The sequence below is a fragment of the Mesoplodon densirostris genome, chromosome 9 (genome assembly GCF_025265405.1).
Source record: "Mesoplodon densirostris isolate mMesDen1 chromosome 9, mMesDen1 primary haplotype, whole genome shotgun sequence".
NCBI classification, from domain to species: domain Eukaryota; kingdom Metazoa; phylum Chordata; class Mammalia; order Artiodactyla; family Ziphiidae; genus Mesoplodon; species Mesoplodon densirostris.
The window spans coordinates 69,085,677-69,105,994 of record NC_082669.1 but is presented as its reverse complement, the minus strand read 5'-3'; the positions used below and the strand labels follow the sequence as shown (position 1 = coordinate 69,105,994).

The window sequence follows — 20,318 nt, the reverse complement described above, 5'->3', positions numbered from 1 at the left end:
CTTCATCGTCTACACCCAATCAGTTACCAAATCCTACTGATTCTACTTGCTTATCTCCTAAATCCACCTGTTTCTGTCTGTCTTCATTATCACTATGCTTTTCCAGACCCCTTATTTTCTCACGGCCAGTTTGCCTTTTGGTTGATCACCCGGTTCTAGGCTCACGCACACCTCCCAACTGAAACATCCTCTGTATTGCTGGTTCCCAACATTTTTTTGAGCAAAGACCCCGCCCCGCCCCCCCTTAAGTTAAAAAACAAAACAAAACAAAAATCAAATCAAAGACTATCCCATGAGAGTGATTGTTCTCTGGGTTCTCAAAGGTCAAGAGAACCAGGCCATTTCCATTTTTTGAGTTTCCCAGAATATTAAAAAATGTGAGGAAATGCCAAAATAAGCTATAAAAATTGTAGTGTGTTACAACTGTTTGTGTTTAACAAATTAATAATTTTAACATGAGAAAACTGCAGTGTAGTTATGCCTTTCACAAGATAATTGGAGGATTTATTAAAATGTCAGTTCTTAGTACTTTATAGAGGGTGTATCATTTGAATATGGGGAACACCTTTATGTTAATATGCTGAGCACACATATAACATTTAGGAAAACATTTGGCTACAAACAACCAAATACCTAAGAATGTAATAAGTCAGTATTCATATGTCTCACATCTAGAAATCTGGAGATGAGGGAGACCAGGGAAGCTGTTCAACTGTGTTGTCGGGGATTCAGGTTCTTTCCACCTTTCTGTTTTTCCATATGCAAGGTGTAAGCTTTTGTCCTAATGCTTGTCAACCTCATGGTCACGAGATGGCTGCTGTAGCTCTAACACCCGTTCACCTTCCAGTAAGAAGAAGAAAGAAAAGCAAAGGGGAAAATAAGGAAAGGCAAAATTTAAAGGGACAAAAATGTTTTTCTCCTGTTGAGGCTTTACTTTTTCATTGGGACAGGGACACTAGTCCCAGGGATTTCCACCTACATTTCATTGGCCAGAATTATAACATATGGTTAGCCATAGCAGTAAGGGAGGCTGGGAAATTGAGTATATTGTCTTCTAGCCTCTTTGGAAGAGGAAGGCAAGTAAAAAGGGAGTTGGGAATGAATGTTGAGTGAATCGTATTTATAGCTTCTGCCACAGTCATCTTCTTTTTTTTTTTCTTCTTCCTTTTTATATATTTTTTTATTGAGGTGAAATTTACGTAACTTAACCTTAAAAAATTATTTTTATTTGTATTTTTTTAAACATCTTTATTGGAATATAATTGCTTTACATTGTTGTGTTACATTCTGCTGTATAACAAAGTGAATCAGCTATACATATACATATATCCCCATATCCCCTCCCTCTTGTGTCTCTCTCCCAGCCTCCCTATCCTACCCCTCCAGGTGGTCACAAAGCACGGAGCTGATCTCCCTGTGCTATGCAGCTGCTTCCCACTAGCTATCTATTTTACATTTGGTATTGTATATATGTCAATGCCACTCTCTCACTTCGTCCCAGCCTACCCTTCCCCCTCCCCATGTCCTCAAGTCCATTCTCTACATCTGTGTCTTTATTCCTATCCTGCCCCTAGGTTCTTCAGAACCTTTTTTTTTTTTTTTTTTAGATTCCATGTATATGTGTTAGCGTACGGTATTTGTTTTTCTCTTTCTGACTTACTTCACTCTGTATGACAGACTCTAGGTCCATCCACCTCACTACAAATAACTCAATTTCCTTTCTTTTTATGGCTGAGTAATATTCCATTGCTACATCTTCTTTATCCATTCATCTGTCAATGGACACTTAGGTTGCTTCCATGTCCTGGCTATTGTAAATAGTGCTGCAATGAACATTGTGGTACATGACTCTTTTTGAATTATGGTTTTCTCAGGGTATATGCCCAGTAGGGGGATTGCTGGGTCGTATGGTAGTTCTAGTTTTAGTTTTTTAAGGAACCTCCATACTGTTCTCCATAGCGGCTGTCTTCTTTTAAACTTGCCAGTGTATCTTTGCAGCTGCTGGTACAACTTCTGAAGGTGTTATTGCATGTCCATCTGGGACCCCTGATGGACAGATAGCTTGGATCACATGACCCTTCTGATTCACTGACTGAGAAAATGAAAAACCTATTATGCATTCATTAGTGCTTTTACATAAATTTCTAGTTTATTAATCATATCTATATATACTTAAAAATTAGTCGTATATATAGACTTCATTATTTCATCTACAGATACAGTGGATTCACAGACCTCTTCATATAGCCTTGCTAGTCCCCACGGGTTCACTACTCTACAGCACCCTAGTTTCCTTTCAGAAACACAGAAATGGTCATGTCACCATAACCTTGGTTAAAAATCTTTAGTTCTTTTTTGCCTACAGAAGAAATTCTAAAATAATTAGCATTTTATTCAAGACCCTATACAACCAATCTTTGGCCTTATCTCTGGTCACTGTCCTCTCTCTCGAGCTGCTTTGTTCTGCCGCGGAGCCTCTGCACATTCTATTTGCACTGAATGCTCTTCTCTCTCTTCCCCATCTGCTGAAGATCTGTTCCTGCTTTAGACCCATATCAGACATTACGTTCGCTGTGTGGCTTTCCCCAGGGCCCTGAGGCAGAGGGGGGGAGCTCTCCTCTGCCCCTTCTAGCACTTCTTTGTCCCTTAGTTATGGTGCATTGTCCATTTATTGTGATTACTTATAGGCTGACTCATCCCAAGGGAACCAGTCTCATTCATCTATTTCGAGAGCCCATAATGGAATCTGGCATATTGAGGGAATTCAAAATTTGTATATTGAATGAGTAAATGAAAGAATGAAGGGAAATAGGCAGGGAGTTTATTGTAAGGTCTTCACTTAGATCAAATCTAAGAAAACAGGCTGCTGCTTTTGTCTTCCTCCTAGAACCAGACCTTCATTAACACAAAACCAGACTTTCATTAATAGGACCAGATCTTATTAAGATATGTGTTTAGGACTTTGAAAAAGCTGTCTTGCATTTCAGGAGTTGGAAGGCTCTGTTTCCTGCTCTTAATGTGCCTTAATTTTCTCTGGATTGACACAAAAGCAGTTTGGATGTGGTACACCCCCAAGGATCATTCGTGACCATGGTCATTAAAAGAGTTGTTTTTGGACCCATGGGTGTCCTTGGTGAAGGTTCAGGGGTCCTCATGAGGTGCTCCCTTTTGTGTGTGAAGTTCTTTTGATCTTAGCTGCAGAGACAACCTTCAGGCACAACAAACTACGGTGATTTCTTCTGTTGTGGGCTGTGGATGGTTGATCAGGGAGGCATCCTCACAAGCATACGAATCTGTTCTCTACCCACCGATCACATGCATGTGCATTAGCTGACACTGCCCCTTACCCCTCCGTGCCCACCTCGTCATGCCCCATAAAGAGTCTTTGTGTGAATTAGAAAAAGGTCCTCCTTCTGCACGGATGGGATAGAAAAAGCCAACCCCCTCTGGATGGACACAGCTCCATGGGTGCATGACTAAGAGACCTGACAGTATATCTGAGCAAAGATAAAGGCTTTCTTTCCTCTGGGAAGAGGATAACCAGCTCCAGCCAATGGTAACTGGGTAATGATAGTGGTCATGCCCTCAGTCTGTACCTTAAAAATATAACTTGCTCATAGACATTTAAAATAATAACTATTTTTATTATTTATTTTTAATACTTATTTGTATTTTTATAATAACTCTTAATTTTAGAACATTTTTAGATTTACAGAAAATTTGCAAAGATAGTACAAAGAGCTCCCAAATACCCCATTCCCAGTTTCCCCAATTATTAAGCTTTTATATTAGTATGGTACATTTGTCACAATTAATGAACCAATATCGATATATATTATTATTAACTAGTGTACATACTTTATTCAAATTTCCTTAGTTTTTCCTAATGTCCTTTCTTAGTTTCAGGACCCCATCAGGATACCACATTTAGTTATCGTGTCTTCTTAGACTCCTCTAGGCTGTGACAGGTTTTCAGACTTTCCTTGTTTTTTGATTACCTTGACGGTTTTGAGGAGTCCTGGTCAGATGTTTTGCAGAGTCTCTGTCTGTTGGGATCTGTCTTTTCCCTGTGACTAGACTGAGTGTTTTAATGGGTTTTATTATTTTTAGGTGTGGTAAGGCCAACAGATCAGGGGATGACTGCCATTGAAAAGATAGTTTGTTAGTATTCACAGATCCCAAAAGAGGGGGTACACGTCATCCCACGGAGCCACGCTGAGAAGCATTGGGGTTGTTGTGAGGCCGAGGGAGGGAGGAACTGTGGGCAAGAGTCTTTACTGTGGTTTCTGCAGGAAGGAATGGGTTCTGCCAGGTAAGCAGGCTCAGGACTGGCTAGTTTGAATAATTTTAGTGCGCTCTGGGGCATAGGGGCTGCCCCTAGATGTCTGGTACCTGTCTGGGGTTATTGGGGCAGGTGGAGAGTGGCTCAGGATGTGAAAGCTTGGTGAGGGAGGTGTTGGGGTGTGGTTGCTGGTTTGGTTGGCTGGTATCTGAAAAGCATGCCCCTTGGAGGGGGGACTCTTCCTGAGGAATGGAGGGGAGGGAGGAAGGGGGAGGTGACAGAGGCAGGAGGCCAAGGCAAGATGACTCAAGGGTATTTTCTGGTTGTCCAAACAGGGAATGTCTGGGATACGCATGTAGGGCAGATATTAAAGTATTACGTTTACAGAAGATAGAAACGTGCTTAGTACTCTGGGGTTATATATTTTGGGGAGAAAGACCATGGAGGTAAAGTGCCATTTTCATCACATCGTATCAAGGATATAACTTATCACTGTTGATATTGACCTTGATTACCTGGCTGATCAGGCCCTATTTTTGGCATCATATCTACTTCAGGTCTGCCTTTAATGTTCATCTCATATGTTTGAAGTGTTTGTAGGGTAAGGTATTGGTAAACATCCAGTGTAGTTTTCCTTGAGTCTTGATCTTCCAGAAGAATGAACCTGCCTGTAGTGGGTTCTAGTTCTTAGACAGGGGCCCCTCTTTGGGGTGGGTGTCTCCACAGAATACAGTCTTGAAACTTGGGCCTTAGGCAAGATACGTTCACAGGGGAGACTTTTGTCTGAATATCCTGCTGTTCTCTAAAATGGTAGTCCTTTGTATACTTCCAGTTGCTGAATAAATACTTCAGTAAATACCGACAACTCTGTCAGGAATTGGAGTTGATTACCACTGAAATGAGACAGGATATATATTCATAATACTTAGCTATGAGTTAAAATGCTCAGAGTATTAACCTATTTTTGTATATAAATTTTAAAAATCCTGGTTACTCCATAAGTTGCCTGACCAAAACCTTTTGGAGCCCTCTGATGTTGGTGGAGATCATGAAAGGTATGTCAGTGTTCCTGCTGTGCTTTTGAAAATCCCGAGTTGGGCAAAGCAGGCCATGGAGTTGGTTGGTAACTCACCTGCACCCCTTTTTCCCCCTCATGCCTCAGGGTCTAAGTCGCAGAACTGTCTGTGGAACTCCCTCATCGACGGTCTCACAGGGAATGTCAAGGAGAAGCCACGGCCAACGATTGTCCATGACCCCCGGCCACCGGAGGAAATCCTAGCTGATGAATTGCCTCAGCTTGATAGCCCGGAAGCCTTGGTGAAAACGTCCTTCAGGTTTGGTGGATTGCAACTCACTTTGTTCCTTTTTATTTGCTTGTGGAGTTATTTCAGTCCAGTTGGATGCCACGTCAGCGTGGCCAGCAAATTACCTCATTTCTCTGCACGAAGTAAATTAGAATTGATGAAGTAGTGTCGGAAGTAATGCCCACTAAACTTCTGGCTGGATTTCCTGAATGTAGTGAAGACCGTATCAGTAGTTAAGTTGCTGTTGGTATTTAATTGGTATTGGCGTTTAAATGCTGAGGCAAAGGATTTACTGACATTGGCAATTTGCATTGGATTAATGAGTCTTTTGCTTCAAAGGAGGATGACGCAGGGAGATAAGTGCACAGGGAAAAAGCATGTGGTGGGAATTAACTCAGCCCCGTGCCTTTAGAGTCCCTTGCTGGGGGAAGTTTTCTAGTTGTAAGAGAAATGAGAGCTGCTGCCTTCTGAAATGAAGTGCGGATCTTCTTGTGTGGTTTCCCAGGTGGCTGTTGACTCTGTTCTTGTTCATCGTTTAGTCCTGCGTTTTCCTGCAAAATTCTCTGGTGTTTTCTTTTTGTATTGTACTCCACTTCCATCATGAGGCATCTCCTTACCTTCTCACCTGTATTAAATAAAAATCAGTCTGGGTATGGATGCGGTATAGAAAAGTGATTCTTTTTTCTGAATGGGTCTTTCAAACTCACTTTTGAAATATGCAGTCGTACTGGTATCAGAAATTACGTTTTAATGATTTTGCCAGCCTGCCTTCCTCCCCTCCTTTCCCCCTGTATTTCTAATTTTACTTCTTTCATTTTTCTTTCCATTATATAAGGCTTTCATACTCTCCACATGGCTAGTAGTACATGTAAGCTTCCCTTTTCTTCCCTCATAAACAAATCAGACAGGATTTGGAGTACAGGAAATATACTCGAAAAATGTGCTCTCTTTTGCCTCTAGGTGATATGTGTAATCGCCCAGTAAAAACCATTTCATTGTGTGAAGGTTCTTAGTGTGGACTGAATTATAGATGAGTTCTGAAAAGGAGTGATGAATAGGGGTTTGGATTTCTTTATATAATGTGACTGATGCAGTGGCGGGACCAGAATTGCAAGGCAAATGCTTTTCTTATTCCTAGTAAGGGTTTACTGCATTGTGAGGTTTAAATAAAATAAAAACCACTCAAGTAGAGAGAAGTACATTCTGTGAACCTGTGATTCTCTGCAAGTGACTGGTGGGGGGGAAGAGGGGAGGGTGAATGGGTCTCATGGTCTGTGTGTTCTTATCTCCAAGTGTCTCTGGTGGAGTCAACCCCTTCATATACTGTCTTCTGGTACTTACACCTGCCACCTCAAACCAGGTTCATCGTCTTCTTCAGTGAACAGCTAAAGAGCTGCCGCCATGAAAGGAACATCTTATTTGCTAGTCCAACTCCATTACCATCATCCCTTCTTTTTGCATTCCCTCTGTGCTCTTTAATAGAGAAAAGGTACTGATGACCATGAACTTCTTTTGATCTGCTAGTTGTATTATGTGCCACTGTCTTGGTTCCAGAAAGAGATTAAGTTATAAGTTTGTTAAGGTCAGGATTTATTTCTGATTCCTTGTAGAGCTTGGCGTGTAGTAGGAAAAACACAGTAGGTGTAAATATGCCAGTCCTATAGCAGTGGAAGCCAGAAATGTATTGGCATTTGTTGTTCATTCACTGGTCTCCTTAATACAATTCTGTGCTATCCTGGAACCATCCTTTCTTCCAAAGAAGATAGTTGATTTCAACAGCAATGTTAGAGGGTAAATATTCTCTAATGCAGTTGTCCTTAATTGTGGTAGTAACGTCAGTTGTGAGATTTGTTGCAGGTAAATTATTATAAGCAAAATGTGGGAACAGCTTACTTATCGAGAAATAATTTAGGGCAGAATCAAGGTTGCTCTTGTAGCAGAAGACCTAAATAGACCTTTCTTCAAAGAAGACATACAGATGACCACACATGAAAAGCTGCTCAACATCACTAATCATTAGAGAAATGCAAATCAAAACTATAATGAGGTATCACCTCACAACAGTCAGAATGGGCATCATCAGAAAATCTACAAACAACAAATGCTCAAGAGGGTGTGGAGAAAAGGGAACCCTCTTGCACTGTTGGTGGGAATGTAAGTTGTTACAGTCACTATGGAGAACAGTATGGAGGTTCCTTAAAAAACTAAAAATAGAACTACCATATGACCCAGCAATCCCACTTCTGGGCATATACCCAGAGAAAGCCATAATTCAAAAAGACACATACACCCCAATGTTCATTGCAGCAGTATTTACGATAGCCAGGTCATGGAAGCAACCTAAATGCCCATCGACAGACGAATGGATAAAGAAGATGTGTTACATATATACAATGAAATATTACTCAGCCATTAAAAGGAACGAAATTGCGTCATTTGTAGAGACTGTCATACAGAGTGAAGTAAGTCAGAAAGAGAAAAACATCATATATTAACGCGTATATGTGGAATCTAGAAAAATGGTGCAGATGAACCGGTTTGCAAGGCAGAAATAGAGACACAGGTGTAGAGAACAAATGTATGGATACCAAGGGGGGAAAGCAGGGGTGGGGGTGGTGGGATGAATTGGGAGATTAAGATTGACATGTATACACTAATATGTATAAAATAGAGAAGTAATAAGAACCTGCTGTATAAAAAATAAATAAAATAAAATTCAAAAAAAAAGGTTGTCCTTGTAATAATACCACTTGTTTTCTAGATGTCTTTTGGATTGCAGAGAAGGAATGAGTTATAGCTGGATATTAAATAATGTGATAGGAATATATCACAGTGTGCTCCCTCCCACCTCCCTTTTTACTCCAGGAGTGAAAAAACCTGGTAATTGCTGACTCCAATATTAGTGACTCTGGAAAATCTAGGACGACCAGTGCATTATGCTCCTACAGCTTTAAACTTCAGGGGTGTATCCATGATCAGCGCTCTCAAGCCCTACGAGAACTTCTTTAACCAAGCAGTACAGTCGTCCCTTTGCTGAGATTGAGGTGTTGGGTTCTTTTTTCTGACTCTGAAATTCAGTGTCTCAGCCACCGTGCCGTGTGTGTGTGTGTGTGTGTGTGGACACACTTATACACAACCCCACACACAATTAAGGGATCCAGGCATGTGACTGTGAACATCCTGCCCTTTGCAGTTCTGCAGTCTTGTTTGCTGCGGAGGAACACATGGTTCTCGTGAATTGGCATCCTCTGTCCTCATCGCTCCTCTGCAGGATCGTTACCACCGAGCAACAGGGGAGAAGTGATAGCTTTGCCTACTCCCTTCTCTTTCTCCTTGTTCACACTTGGAGGGCATTTGGAATTTGGGGCCACAAAATTTTTTTTGCTTGGGCAAGGAAATAAATTCCTCTTTATTGGTGCTGGAGCTGTTCCTGAGGCAGTCAGACCATGGGACCCTCACTGGGACCCTTGCCCTCAGCTACTTCCATCCGTGGGAGATACTCTGTTCCAAGGGCACCTCTTGTATCAGCTTCTGTAACTGATGCAGAAGTGGGCGTGGTAGGTGGGGGTGTCCTTCCGGGCAGCAGCTGGGGACGCATGTGCAGGTAGTGCTTGGCAGCCACTTCCCGCTCCTCCACGCCTTTGAGCAGATACACACAGAGTGAATAAGATCAGACTTGGGTTTTGTGGGTCCAGGTGCAGACACTGTGGGCTCTGAAAGCTCACGAAGCCTCTGGCATGAAAAAGTCTGCTTTCAAAACCCGAGACTTTTGAAAAGAGGAAAGTGGGAACCATAGCTAAATAAAAAGGCTCGAGTGTCTCAAAAACAGACACTTCTGGGAACTGTACCCAGATGCCTGTTTTCCTTGTTCCTCACGACCTGTCCCTTTGAACCTTGTTCTGCTCAGGTTTGTCTTAAAAGAGATGGGAGAATATGCTGAGCCTGAAGCTTAAGGAAGATAGACCAGTCCAGCCAGTCTGATTAGTGACCGGAATCTTAGTATTTACCACTAGAGGACCCAAGAGAACAGGAAAGAGCTGGCTGCTGAGAACCCTTTATCTCCCCAGCTTCTAGTGTGCACATTTGCAAAGGTGAGACCCAGCCCACATTGTACTGAAAGTCAAGGAAACCAATGTTTATTGAGCATCAGCTATGTCTAGGAACCGTACATTCATTTGCTCATTGAATCTCCCCAAACCCTGGCAGGGTGTGTATTGCTATCCCAGTTGTGCAGGTCAGGAAACTGAGTCTCAGAGAGATCAAGTAACTTACCCAAAGCCACCCAGCAAGTGGCAGAGCTGGAAATTTCAACCCAGTCCACCTGGCTCCAAAGCCTTACCTGTCCACCATGTTCTACCACCACATCACCTTGGCTTTCCTGCTTCTGGGTTTGCTGTTGGTGAAATAAGATAGTGTGATTGATTTTACTAATCTGGATGTGCAATTTGGACATATAGTTTGAGGCTTATCCTATGAGACTGACCCTGTTCTATTTCACTCAATCTTTTTTCTAGTCTAAACTTACGTTTTTGATCCACCTACCCCTTTCCAGTAGGAGCCCATTAAGGTAAACTTTATGTCCAATAAATTCGTTGAGGGATCCTGTTAAATGCAGACCCACATTCAGTAGGTCTGGGTAGCAGCCTGTGAATCTGTGTTTCTGACAAGCTCCCAAGTGATGTGATGGTCCAAGGACCACCCTCTGAGGAGTGAGGCATGGGCTTTGGAATACCACAGGCATGAATTTGCAAATGCTCTTCTCAACTGTGTGATTTTGAGTCATGGTTTTGATTCTCAGTTGCCTCATTTTACAAATGGAAACAGTGAAATAACAGCAGTGGCCTTGGGTCCTGTTGCTAGGATTAAGTGGGCGATGAATATGACAGCCCCTCATTCCTTCCCTCCCAGTTTTTCAAAATCCTGTTGAGGAGTGGATTGATCCTCTGCACCTTGACCCCTTCTTCTGTGACTGGGCTGTGCAATGTGCCCCAGGCTGGGAATACAAGCCCAGTAGGTACTTTGTGAGCAAGGCTGGCCTCTGGCCTGACCTCCTTGCGCAGTAGTGGAAATTCTGAAGCCATCCAGCACGTTGGCCATCTCAGTTACTTACCTTGAATTGTGTGACTCAACATAGGTTTTGATAATTTTGCATTTGGAAGAAGAGTATGCTCACTCCCTGGAGAGTCACTGGGGGATTGATGAACTTCTCCTCCCACACAGAATGGACTTATTTGGGCTTTGGCAAAAGCGTTCCTGATTCTATACATAACTTACTAAGAATACGTTCCAGACAGCAAAACTGCATTGAGCCAACACCCTCGGCCGCAGATGAGATTAAGTCCTTGTCAGGTGCCATTTAATGGATTGCGTTTTCCACGCAGAATTCAGTCGTTGAACTCATCCTCATTTTGGCTTTTGGCATTCATTTTTCCACCAACAGCTATAGCCAAGAAACCAGTTTCTGACTTGATTACTTTCAGGAAATGTGCAGTCTGGCTGATGCTATGGCTTGGTGTGGGGTAGCGTCCCCTGCAGCTTCAGACCCCACCCCGGGATGAGTCATGGGTTAAAATTCCCAATTAGCTCATGGGAAAGTCTGGTCACATGTCTTTCTCTATCACCATATGTTGGTCACCCACCGGGAACTTCGGGGGTCCCCTACTTCCGTGACTTAGTGCTGTCTCCCTGGAGTTGACATTTTTTCTTTCTAGTCTTCGCTAATCCAAAGCAGTAGAGTTTTGCTCAGGTCTGTGAAGGGGAAAAATGAAAGAATGAATTCTGATTTTTTTTAAAACTCAGAAGAGTTTCTGTTGCAACTTTGGCTTCCCACAAGGGAAATATTTAGGCTTCTCTTTGCAAAGCAAGTTTTTATAGACAGATTTTCCAGTGTTGGAAATTGACAAAGCATATATCATGCAGACACCATTCCGTTTGCATTCTTCCTGGTCCTTCCACTAGTATATTGGGAAAGAGGCAGCTTGTCTCTGTGGTGGCCATGTGAATGCACCTCTCACATCTCTGACCAAAGGGAATGTACTTGACCCATGGCCCCAGCTTCTGTGCGAGGATATTTGTCCCTATGATGGCTCTGGCTGTGTTTCTCAAGGGCACTTTCAGCCAATGGCTAAGAGTGCCAGGGATCCTAAGGGTGGCCATTCCTGGGAGACACGGGACTCCTCTGATGGTGACTTCAGCTCGAGGACTCCAAGTTCCTTGGTGAACTTTCTTTAGAGCTGCACTGTGATCTAAGACGCTCCCACCCAACCTGCCGTCCTTGTCTCCTTCACTGGGAGTCAGACCTGCATCTCGCCTCTCCCTGCCTCCTCTGGCTCCTTCCCCATTTTCTCTTTCAGATGTTCCCCCCTGATACACTTCTTGCACGTCTAATCCTTCCTCGGCACCTGCTTCTCAGAAGGCCCCGGCTAACGCAGTCTCACACCATGCTGCGATCCTCTGCTGGCCCACCACTGCCAGCTCTGTGCTGTGGGCACAGCTTCAGCTTCAAGGCTACTGGCCTAGGAATCCTGGACCAGTTTTCTGTACTTGATTTTATATTTGATGCTGCATCTTCCCCCGTGGGCTCTAGTGGTGGGGTGAACATGGGGCAGGCCACAATTTTTTTTAGTCTTTTGTACTTTTATTACCCACTGGAGACTTTGCTGAAACATTGAGATTAACTAAAGAAATTACAACATGAGAAGGGAGCATTTAAAATCGTACCCCAAATATAATTGTTTCTTTTGTACAAGGGAAATGCTAAAGAATGTTGGACATCGTACAGTTGGTTTGAACACTTTGGTTGCCAGCCAGTGGACCGGTCTCCAAGGCTAACTTCCCCTTAAGAGCAAATCCTTTTTCAAACCAGACACATTCTCATCAGGCTATTGGGGAAGCCAGGGTTCTACCCATAGGAATGGCACTCATCCGAGGTGTCCTCAACAGCTTGGTCTATGCCTAAATCAGAATAGCTCCTAGCAGCACATTTTACAAAGTGTGAGTGAGTCATCCTAGGAGAATCCCACAGGGAGGAGTGGGGAGCTTCAGTACTGTCAGGCAGGGGAGAGGCTCGGATACTCCTGGAGGCTTCATCTCCATCTCTCTGCCAGAGTGCAGCGTGGGTCAACCTCCCGTGCTTCCTGATGAGCAACAGGAACTTCTGTCCTTGGTCACACAGAGACCTGAAGTGTGCTAGGAGTCTCTGAAGCTCTCTCTAAGTGAAAGAAGGCCTCCCATCTCTCTATGGCAGTGCTGTGCATCCCATCAAGGTCTGGTCATGATTCTCATGTGCTTCTGGATCAGATGGTCTGGCCTTTAGCCCTTGGGTACTTTGTCCCATGTCAACCTCATGGGCCAGCTCCCCAAGCACAATCCCTGGTAACTTCTGAGGTTCAACCTCAGGAGCTTGTGGGAACCTCTGGGTCCTGTCCAAACCACACAGAACCCAAGAGACAACCTGGGGAAGCTAAAACCCAGCCTCCTTCTACCTGCCTCTATTGGCCACAGAGTTTACTCAGATGTGGACCTTCTGGTTTATGGGTAGATGTCCCTCTAGAAAGAGAAGAGGAAGTCTCACTCCTGCCCTGTCTGCCTCATCTCCCTATAATCCCCCAAGTCCGAAAAGCTGGGTCTCTGGCTTCCTGCTTCTCCTACATTATATCCTCCTCTTTCCCAGGACCAGGCCTTGGGCTAAGTCTTAATGGTGGATGAGGTAAAGAGACAGATTGGCCTAACTGATACGGGACCCTACAGTGGGAAATACCTCAGAAGCACCATATGTTATGCCTTAGAAACTTTCAGTGATGAATGACTTTACCTCATTGGTTTTTCTGAAGTAAAATTAAGGTTCCCTAAATAAAAATAGAGCAAAACCCTTTGAAACTGTGCCCTGCGGTAATGCAAGTCTGGATATCCCTTGATTGGTGATTGGTCCCTGTCCTCAGCAGTGGGGGATCCCGGGTTATGTTATGAACCTCACAATAATGTTACCTTGTGTTTTACTCTGTAGAAATTTTTGTCCCCACTTGCAGCCTTAAGGCAGGGTTTCTGCCCTTGCTAGCAGGAAAGGAGAGATTTCCTTCTTATTGAATCTTTCTAATAACAGATGCTCTCTTCCCATTCAAGTGCTCAGTGCTTGTTCTGCAGTCACATCCCATGCCCGGCACTGGAGCCACTTGAGGAGAACTGGACCAGCACGTACCCTTGCCCCCGGACCTCACATGGATCAGTGAATATGTTGAATGACACTTGGTGTAACCATTGAAACAGGCCAGGCTGGATCATGGTGGACATTAAAAGGGAAGCAAAAGGAACGGTGTTAGCCAGGGTCAGGAGGCAGGAAGACACAGCATATGTTGAAGGAACTGTTGGATTTGTGTCTAAGGCATGTGAAAGTGAGGCAGTATTGGAAATGTAAAGTTGAGACCAAATATGGCAGGGTGTTGTTTGCCACGAGAAGAAGGTTCACTTTTATTCCATAGGCAGAGATCTTTGGAGCTTTTGGAAATCTTTGGGGAAGCAGAAAGAAGACTGCATATTTTTTTCTAATTAAATTACAGAATTAGGATTTATATTTACATGCTTCTGCCCTCTATACACAGAACATCAAGACTAAGGTTTTCTGCCTGGCAGCAGAGATGGAGTAATGGAGCTGGAGAACAGCGTGGGATTTAAAAACCTATGGAGGAAGAAGAGCATGGACAATCTGGGGAAGACACTTGTGAAAATATGTCTTCCCACGTGGATTGGAACAGGGACCGTTGTTTTTTCTATTACTTCTAAATGTAGTAGCAGCTAATGGTTATTGAATAGACAGCCCCATAACTGTAGTCTAGCTGCTCCCCATTTATTGATTACTGTTAAGTGCAACAGGAGTTGAATTTGCTAAGGTGAATTATCTGTAGACCCCAGAGGCCAGCTTCGTTGGGGAAGGATGGTTATTTGAACAAGAGCTGTAGACATGCTTGTCCTCCTTTGAAAGGGATGATGATTCTGGCTCAGGTGATGGGGTCAAGTACTTGGAGGCAGACACATTGCAAACTGCCCAAGAGTATAACTTGTGCACACTCTGCAAAGCCAGAAACAGGAGGATGTAAATCAAATAGCAAACTTGGATTCCGGGATCCAAACCTTGATCTGTACATCAGTTTCATTCTTTGAAAATGGTCTAGATTGAGAATTAGAAAGGGGATGTATGCAGGGGGCTGAATTATATTTATTAAATTTTGTGTTTCTCTACTGTTTTGATAATTATTCTATCTTCGACCCTGTCTGGCCCTGTTGGGGCTGAGTTTCATTGGTCATTAGGTTTCCATGGGTAGCACTGAATCAGGCTTTTGTGTCTAGCTCTGAGCCAACTGGTAGGTACCTACCTTGTTTTTCAAAAAACTATTTTGACAATTTTTAAACCTTCAGAGAAGTTATAAGACTAGTAAAATGAACAACTGTCTATCTTCCACCTAGAGTCACTTTTGCTTGCTTGCTATCAAATCTATCATCTATTTATCTTTTTTTTCCAAATCTTTTGACCTTAAGTTGTAGACATCATGACCTTTCAGCTTCAGCTTGTATTGCTTAAGAGTGAGACCACTTTCTTACACACACAGTATAATTACCAAATTCAGGAAGCTTAACTCTGCTATAATACTATTATCTAATATACAGCCCACATTCAGATTTCACCAAATGTTCCAATGTCTTTTATGACAATCTTTTTTTCTGATCCAGAACCCATTCCTGAAGCACACATTACATTTAGTTGTCAGTCTCCTTTAATTTGAAGCAGCTTTTTAGTCTTTCTTTGTCTTGCATGGCATTAACATTTTGAAGCAAACGGGTCACATGTTTTGTGCTGCAGAATGTTCCTCAATTTGGGATTGTCTGATCATTGCCTTGCGATTTGATTCAGGTTATTCATGTTGACAGGAATACTATATAAGTGATGTAGATGTTGCGTCCTCCATGCAGCACTGAAAGAGGGCTGTCGATTGTCCCATTACTAGTGATGTTAGCTTTATTTCATTAAGGTTGTTTCCCCTAATGTCTCCCCGGTAAAGGTGCCGTTCTGCCCTTTGTAGGTAGTAAGTTATCTGCGGGAGATAACTTTGAGACGATGAAGATAATCTCTTCTTTCTTTTTTTTTTTTTAAACATCTTTATTGGAGTATAATTGCTTTACAATGGTGTGTTAGTTTCTGCTTTATAACAAAGTGAATCAGCTATACATATACATCTATCCCCGTATCTTCTCCCTCTTGTGTCTCCCTCCCACCCTCCCTATCCCACCCCTCTAGGTGGTCACAAAGCACCGAGCTGATCTCCCTGTGCTATGCAGCTGCTGATAATCTCTTTTTTAACAAACTTTTATGCAATGGTTTTAGCATCAATTGATGATTCTTGCCTGAATCAATGGTAGTTTCTAACTCTATTATTTTTTCTCCATTTATTAAATGACATTTGATGGTAAATAAGAGCTTTCCCTTTCCTTCCTCTCTTGCTCCCTTTCTAGATTGTAGTGTCAGTATGGATTCTGGATTTTTCTTTCATCCATTGTTTTATAAGCTGTTATATCTTCATCCTACCTGGAGCCCAGGGAGGGTGTTTGTGAGAGAAAGGACACAAAGAAGGGTGGTATGGGCAGTCCTTTAGTCTAAAATGCATCAACCCTAATGGGCAGAAATAAGTTTGACTTGGAATATGAAGAAGTGTATCAACAAATCCAGGCTCTAAATAATCCCCTGTCCTGCGGGTAGGGGCTCCTGGGTGCTCTAATCTGGTGGAAGGCAGTATCTTGACCTGAAGCTGGTGGTGCCACTGGAATGATGGGAAATTGCAGAGTGGCGAGAGTGCCATGGAGTGGGTTGGGGGAGGCATTACTTAGCCAGAGAAAGGAGTGTGAATGTATTGTCTGGACTTTTTTTGTGTGTGTGGTACACGGGCCTATCACTGTTGTGGCCTCTCCCGTTGCGGAACACAGGCTCCGGACACGCAGGCTCAGCGGCCATGGCTCACGAACCTGTGTCCCCTGCATCGGCAGGCGGACTCTCAACCACTGCGCCACTAGGGAAGCCTCTGAGCTCTGGTTTTAATCCCAGCTCCACTCCTCGCCTGCTGTGTGACCTTGAGCAGGCAGTTGAAGCTGAGCCTCAGTTTCCTCAACCGTTTAATGGGATGAAATCTTCTTTTCCTCGAGGGATACCTGTGAGGAGTCAAGGGGGCTCTGCATGTGGAGCAGTGAGCACAGTGTCTGGTACCAGCAAGTGCCTTGTAGTCATAGGTAATGCCATCCCGTGTCAGCATCCTGCTGAGTGCTGCTGGGAGATGTACAGTTAGCTGTAGGCCCTGTGTTGTGCGAAGGAATTCGCTTTATCTGGCTGTCCCTCAGGTGTGTCCCTTAGTACTGAAAAGCCACTCTGACACCAGGGACCTTTGAGGCACCCTCCCCCTCTCTTTAGTTTCTAGCGTTTTCCTCTTAATCCTTGTCCAGTCACGTTGTGTGTAATAACAGTAGCTAACCCGACTGAAGGTGATGTGTCAAGCACTTTTCTACATGCTTTACATTGCTGTCTGTTCGATCTGCCCAGCAATCCTGGGAGATTTTTAAATTTTTATTACTTTACATTTACAGATGGAGAAACTGAGGTGCAAAGTTAACTTACCAAAAGTCAGTCAGACCACCAACTGGTAGGTGTGGGTGGGATTTAGAGCCACACATTCTGGCTCCAGAACCCACATATAACCACTAGACCACACTTCCTCCCTGGTCTAGCATGGACGAGGGGGTCTTTGTCTTCTGGTTTGGTTGTTGGTGTGGATTTGCTTTCTAGCTAGGCTCCTGCTTCCTGCCTGCTTCCCAGTGAAGTACCAGCATCAGCCTACTCTCTTCATTTCCTGCCATTTCCTCGTGCCCAGGATGGACTCTTACTTCACTGCCTGCTGGCCTGCTCTCTTGGGCTTCATCCCCTGCTTGCCCCTTCCTCCTGCAGAACATAGCTCAGCCCACAAATGCCACTTTAGCTGCTGGGCTGGAGAACTAGAAGGCCCTTATTTTATTTTATTTTATTTATTTTTTTTTTTTTGCTGTACGCGGGCCTCTCACTGCTGTGGCCTCTCCCGTTGCGGAGCACAGGCTCCGGACACACAGGCCCCGCGGCCATGGCTCGCGGGCCCAGCCGCTCCGCGGCATGTGGGATCCTCCGGGATCGGGGCACGAACCCGCGTCCCCTGCATCGGCAGGCGGACTCTCAACCACTGTGCCACCAGGGAGGCCCTAGAAGGCCCTTCTTAAGACTTACTGCTCTCCTAGCTGTGGCCTCACACACTTGCTACCCACAGGCCTCTCCTACGAGCTTGTCACCAGCATCACCCTGCAGTCTTGCCAGAGCCCTTTGTCCCCAGCGGCCATGAACCATGGTGGTGTGTGTGTGCAATGCAGGGACTTGGTACAGGAAGGTGGTTTAGAACTGGAGCTTGGAATCAGGCAAAGCTGAGTTTCTATCCTAATCCTGTCTGTCACTTACCACCTTGGGAAAGTTACTCAGCTTCTCCTGGCCTCAGTTTTCTTTTCTGCAAAATGGAAATAGTAATGATGGGAGGATAAGATGAGAAAGTGTATGTCAAAACACTTAGCATAAAAACTCCTGAAATCTGAGTAAGGTCATAGGCTAGGTACTTATACTGTGTCAATGTCACCTTTCTGGCTTTGATAACATACTGTAGTTGTGTAAGATGTTATCATTGGCAGAAACTGGGTAATGGGTATGTCGAAGCTCTCTGTACTAGTTTTGGAACTTACTGTGTGTCTACAGTCATTTCAGGGCTTCCCTGGTGGCGCAGTGGTTGAGAGTCCGCCTGCCGATGCAGGGGACGCGGGTTCGTGCCCCGGTCCGGGAAGGTCCCACATGCCGCGGAGCAGCTGGGCCCGTGAGCCATGGCCGCTGAGCCTGCGTGTCCGGAGCCTGTGCTCCGCAACGGGAGAGGCCACAACAGTGAGAGGCCCGCGTACCGCAAAAAAAAAAAAAAAAAAAAAAAAAAGCCATGGAATCATTTCAAAAAAAGATTTAAAAAACATTTAGCATAGTCCCAAATCTCAATTAATTGTAGTTTTTAAATTATAAAATATCACCAACAAGTCAGTTACTTGGCTCAAGTTCAACTTTTTGAGGTGTGTGTATTTGTGTGTGTGTGTGTGTGAGAGAGAGAGAGAGAGAGAGAGAGAGAGAGGTCTAAGATAAAGTAGACCAGACAACTTCTAAAATTATTTCCCTTTTCTAATGAATAATATCAGTGGCATCAGCAGCAACCACAGGCAAATTCCCTCCGTGCTGTAGTTTCATCTTCTCCCAGTTGAAAACCTTGTCTTTTACTTAGTAATCCCTATTCTCTTCAGATTTATTATTTACCTTCTATTTCAGTGGTTCTTAATCCGGGCTTCACAGTATACTCACGAGTGATTAAAACAGCATCCCTGGGGTAGCACCCAGAGAGCTGTATGATTTGAAAGCTTCTTTGGTTTGTGGAGTGCAGCAGGCCTGAGAACCACGGTTCTACCTGCATTGCAGACTCCCCTTCGGCCCTTTCTCCCTTCCCTCCTTCTCCCACATCCACATTGCCTTGGTGTTTGCTGCTTCCACAGGGCACCATTTTTCTAATGACCATCAAGGCCTTTCCTGACCATGGTTCCTGGATACAGACGTTGCTCCTTTTCTTTACAGTCTTTATCTGGAGCGGAGGTCTGGAGTTTTGGAATCATCACAGAATGAGCTCTCCCACCCCTCGAGATGCCATATGTCCATGACATTTTAGATAACTTAAGTGTCACCAAATGTCCCTTATGTTGTCTTTCTCCAAAAGCCAATTCAACAGAATTTAGGCGACGTACATGTTTTCTTTTGGGAATGTGATAGGTGGAAGTTTTCAGAAGGCACTGACTACTTTTGCTTACAGTTTCAGTGGCTGACGTGTTTTCACCACCTTCTGGATAAACTCACTTTGCAACATTGCCTCAGTTTCTTAGTCACCAGTCCTCCTTTATTCATCTTTTACAAAATGAGATTTTGTCATAAAAATAATATACTTATTTTGTAGAACATTTGATAAAGGGTAAAAGAAAAGAATCCTGAATATAATCCCTGCTGTCATTTTGGCATCCTTCCTGAAGTCTTTATATCTATGACTTATTCTTACAGTCATAATTACAGTGTGGATACAGTTTTGTATTCTAATTTTTTTTACTGAATGTTTTATCTTAAGCATTTTTCCAAGTTGCCACATAATGTGTGTGTGTGTGTGTGTGAGAATATATGTTGGACATTTAGGTTGTCTCCAGTTTTTCTTTTTCTTTTTTGTTTTTTTTTTGCTGTGCGCAGGCCTCTCACTGCTGTGGCCTCTCCTGTTGCGGAGCACACACTCCAGACGCTCAGGCTCAGTGGCCATGGCTCACGGGCCCAGCCGCCCCACGGCATGTGGGATCTTCCCGGACTGGGGCACAAACCCATGTCCCCTGCATCAGCAGGCGGACTCTCAACCACTGCGCCACCAGGGAAGCCCTGTCCTTTAGTATTTTATACATCTTCCTCTCTGTGAATAATAATCCATGTTTATAGGGTAACAATTTACATTTATAGGATTGCTTTTTATTCCACATGATCCCAAAATGTTCCTCTCTGATCTCTGCATTCATCATTGAATAGCAGCAGTTACCTGGCAGAAACACCACTGAACCATGTCCATGGCACA

General features: G+C 43.8%; 1 protein-coding gene across 2 annotated transcripts in view; it reads left to right on the top strand.

The window, feature by feature from the left end:
* Positions 1-20,318, top strand: part of PDE1C (phosphodiesterase 1C) — a 545,840-nt gene that overhangs the window by 186,594 nt on the left and 338,928 nt on the right. For both annotated transcript variants that reach the window (XM_060107830.1, XM_060107831.1), the window contains exon 3: positions 5,445-5,616. In XM_060107830.1, the coding sequence (XP_059963813.1) occupies positions 5,445-5,616 (172 nt within the window). The remainder of the gene's footprint in view (positions 1-5,444; positions 5,617-20,318) is intronic.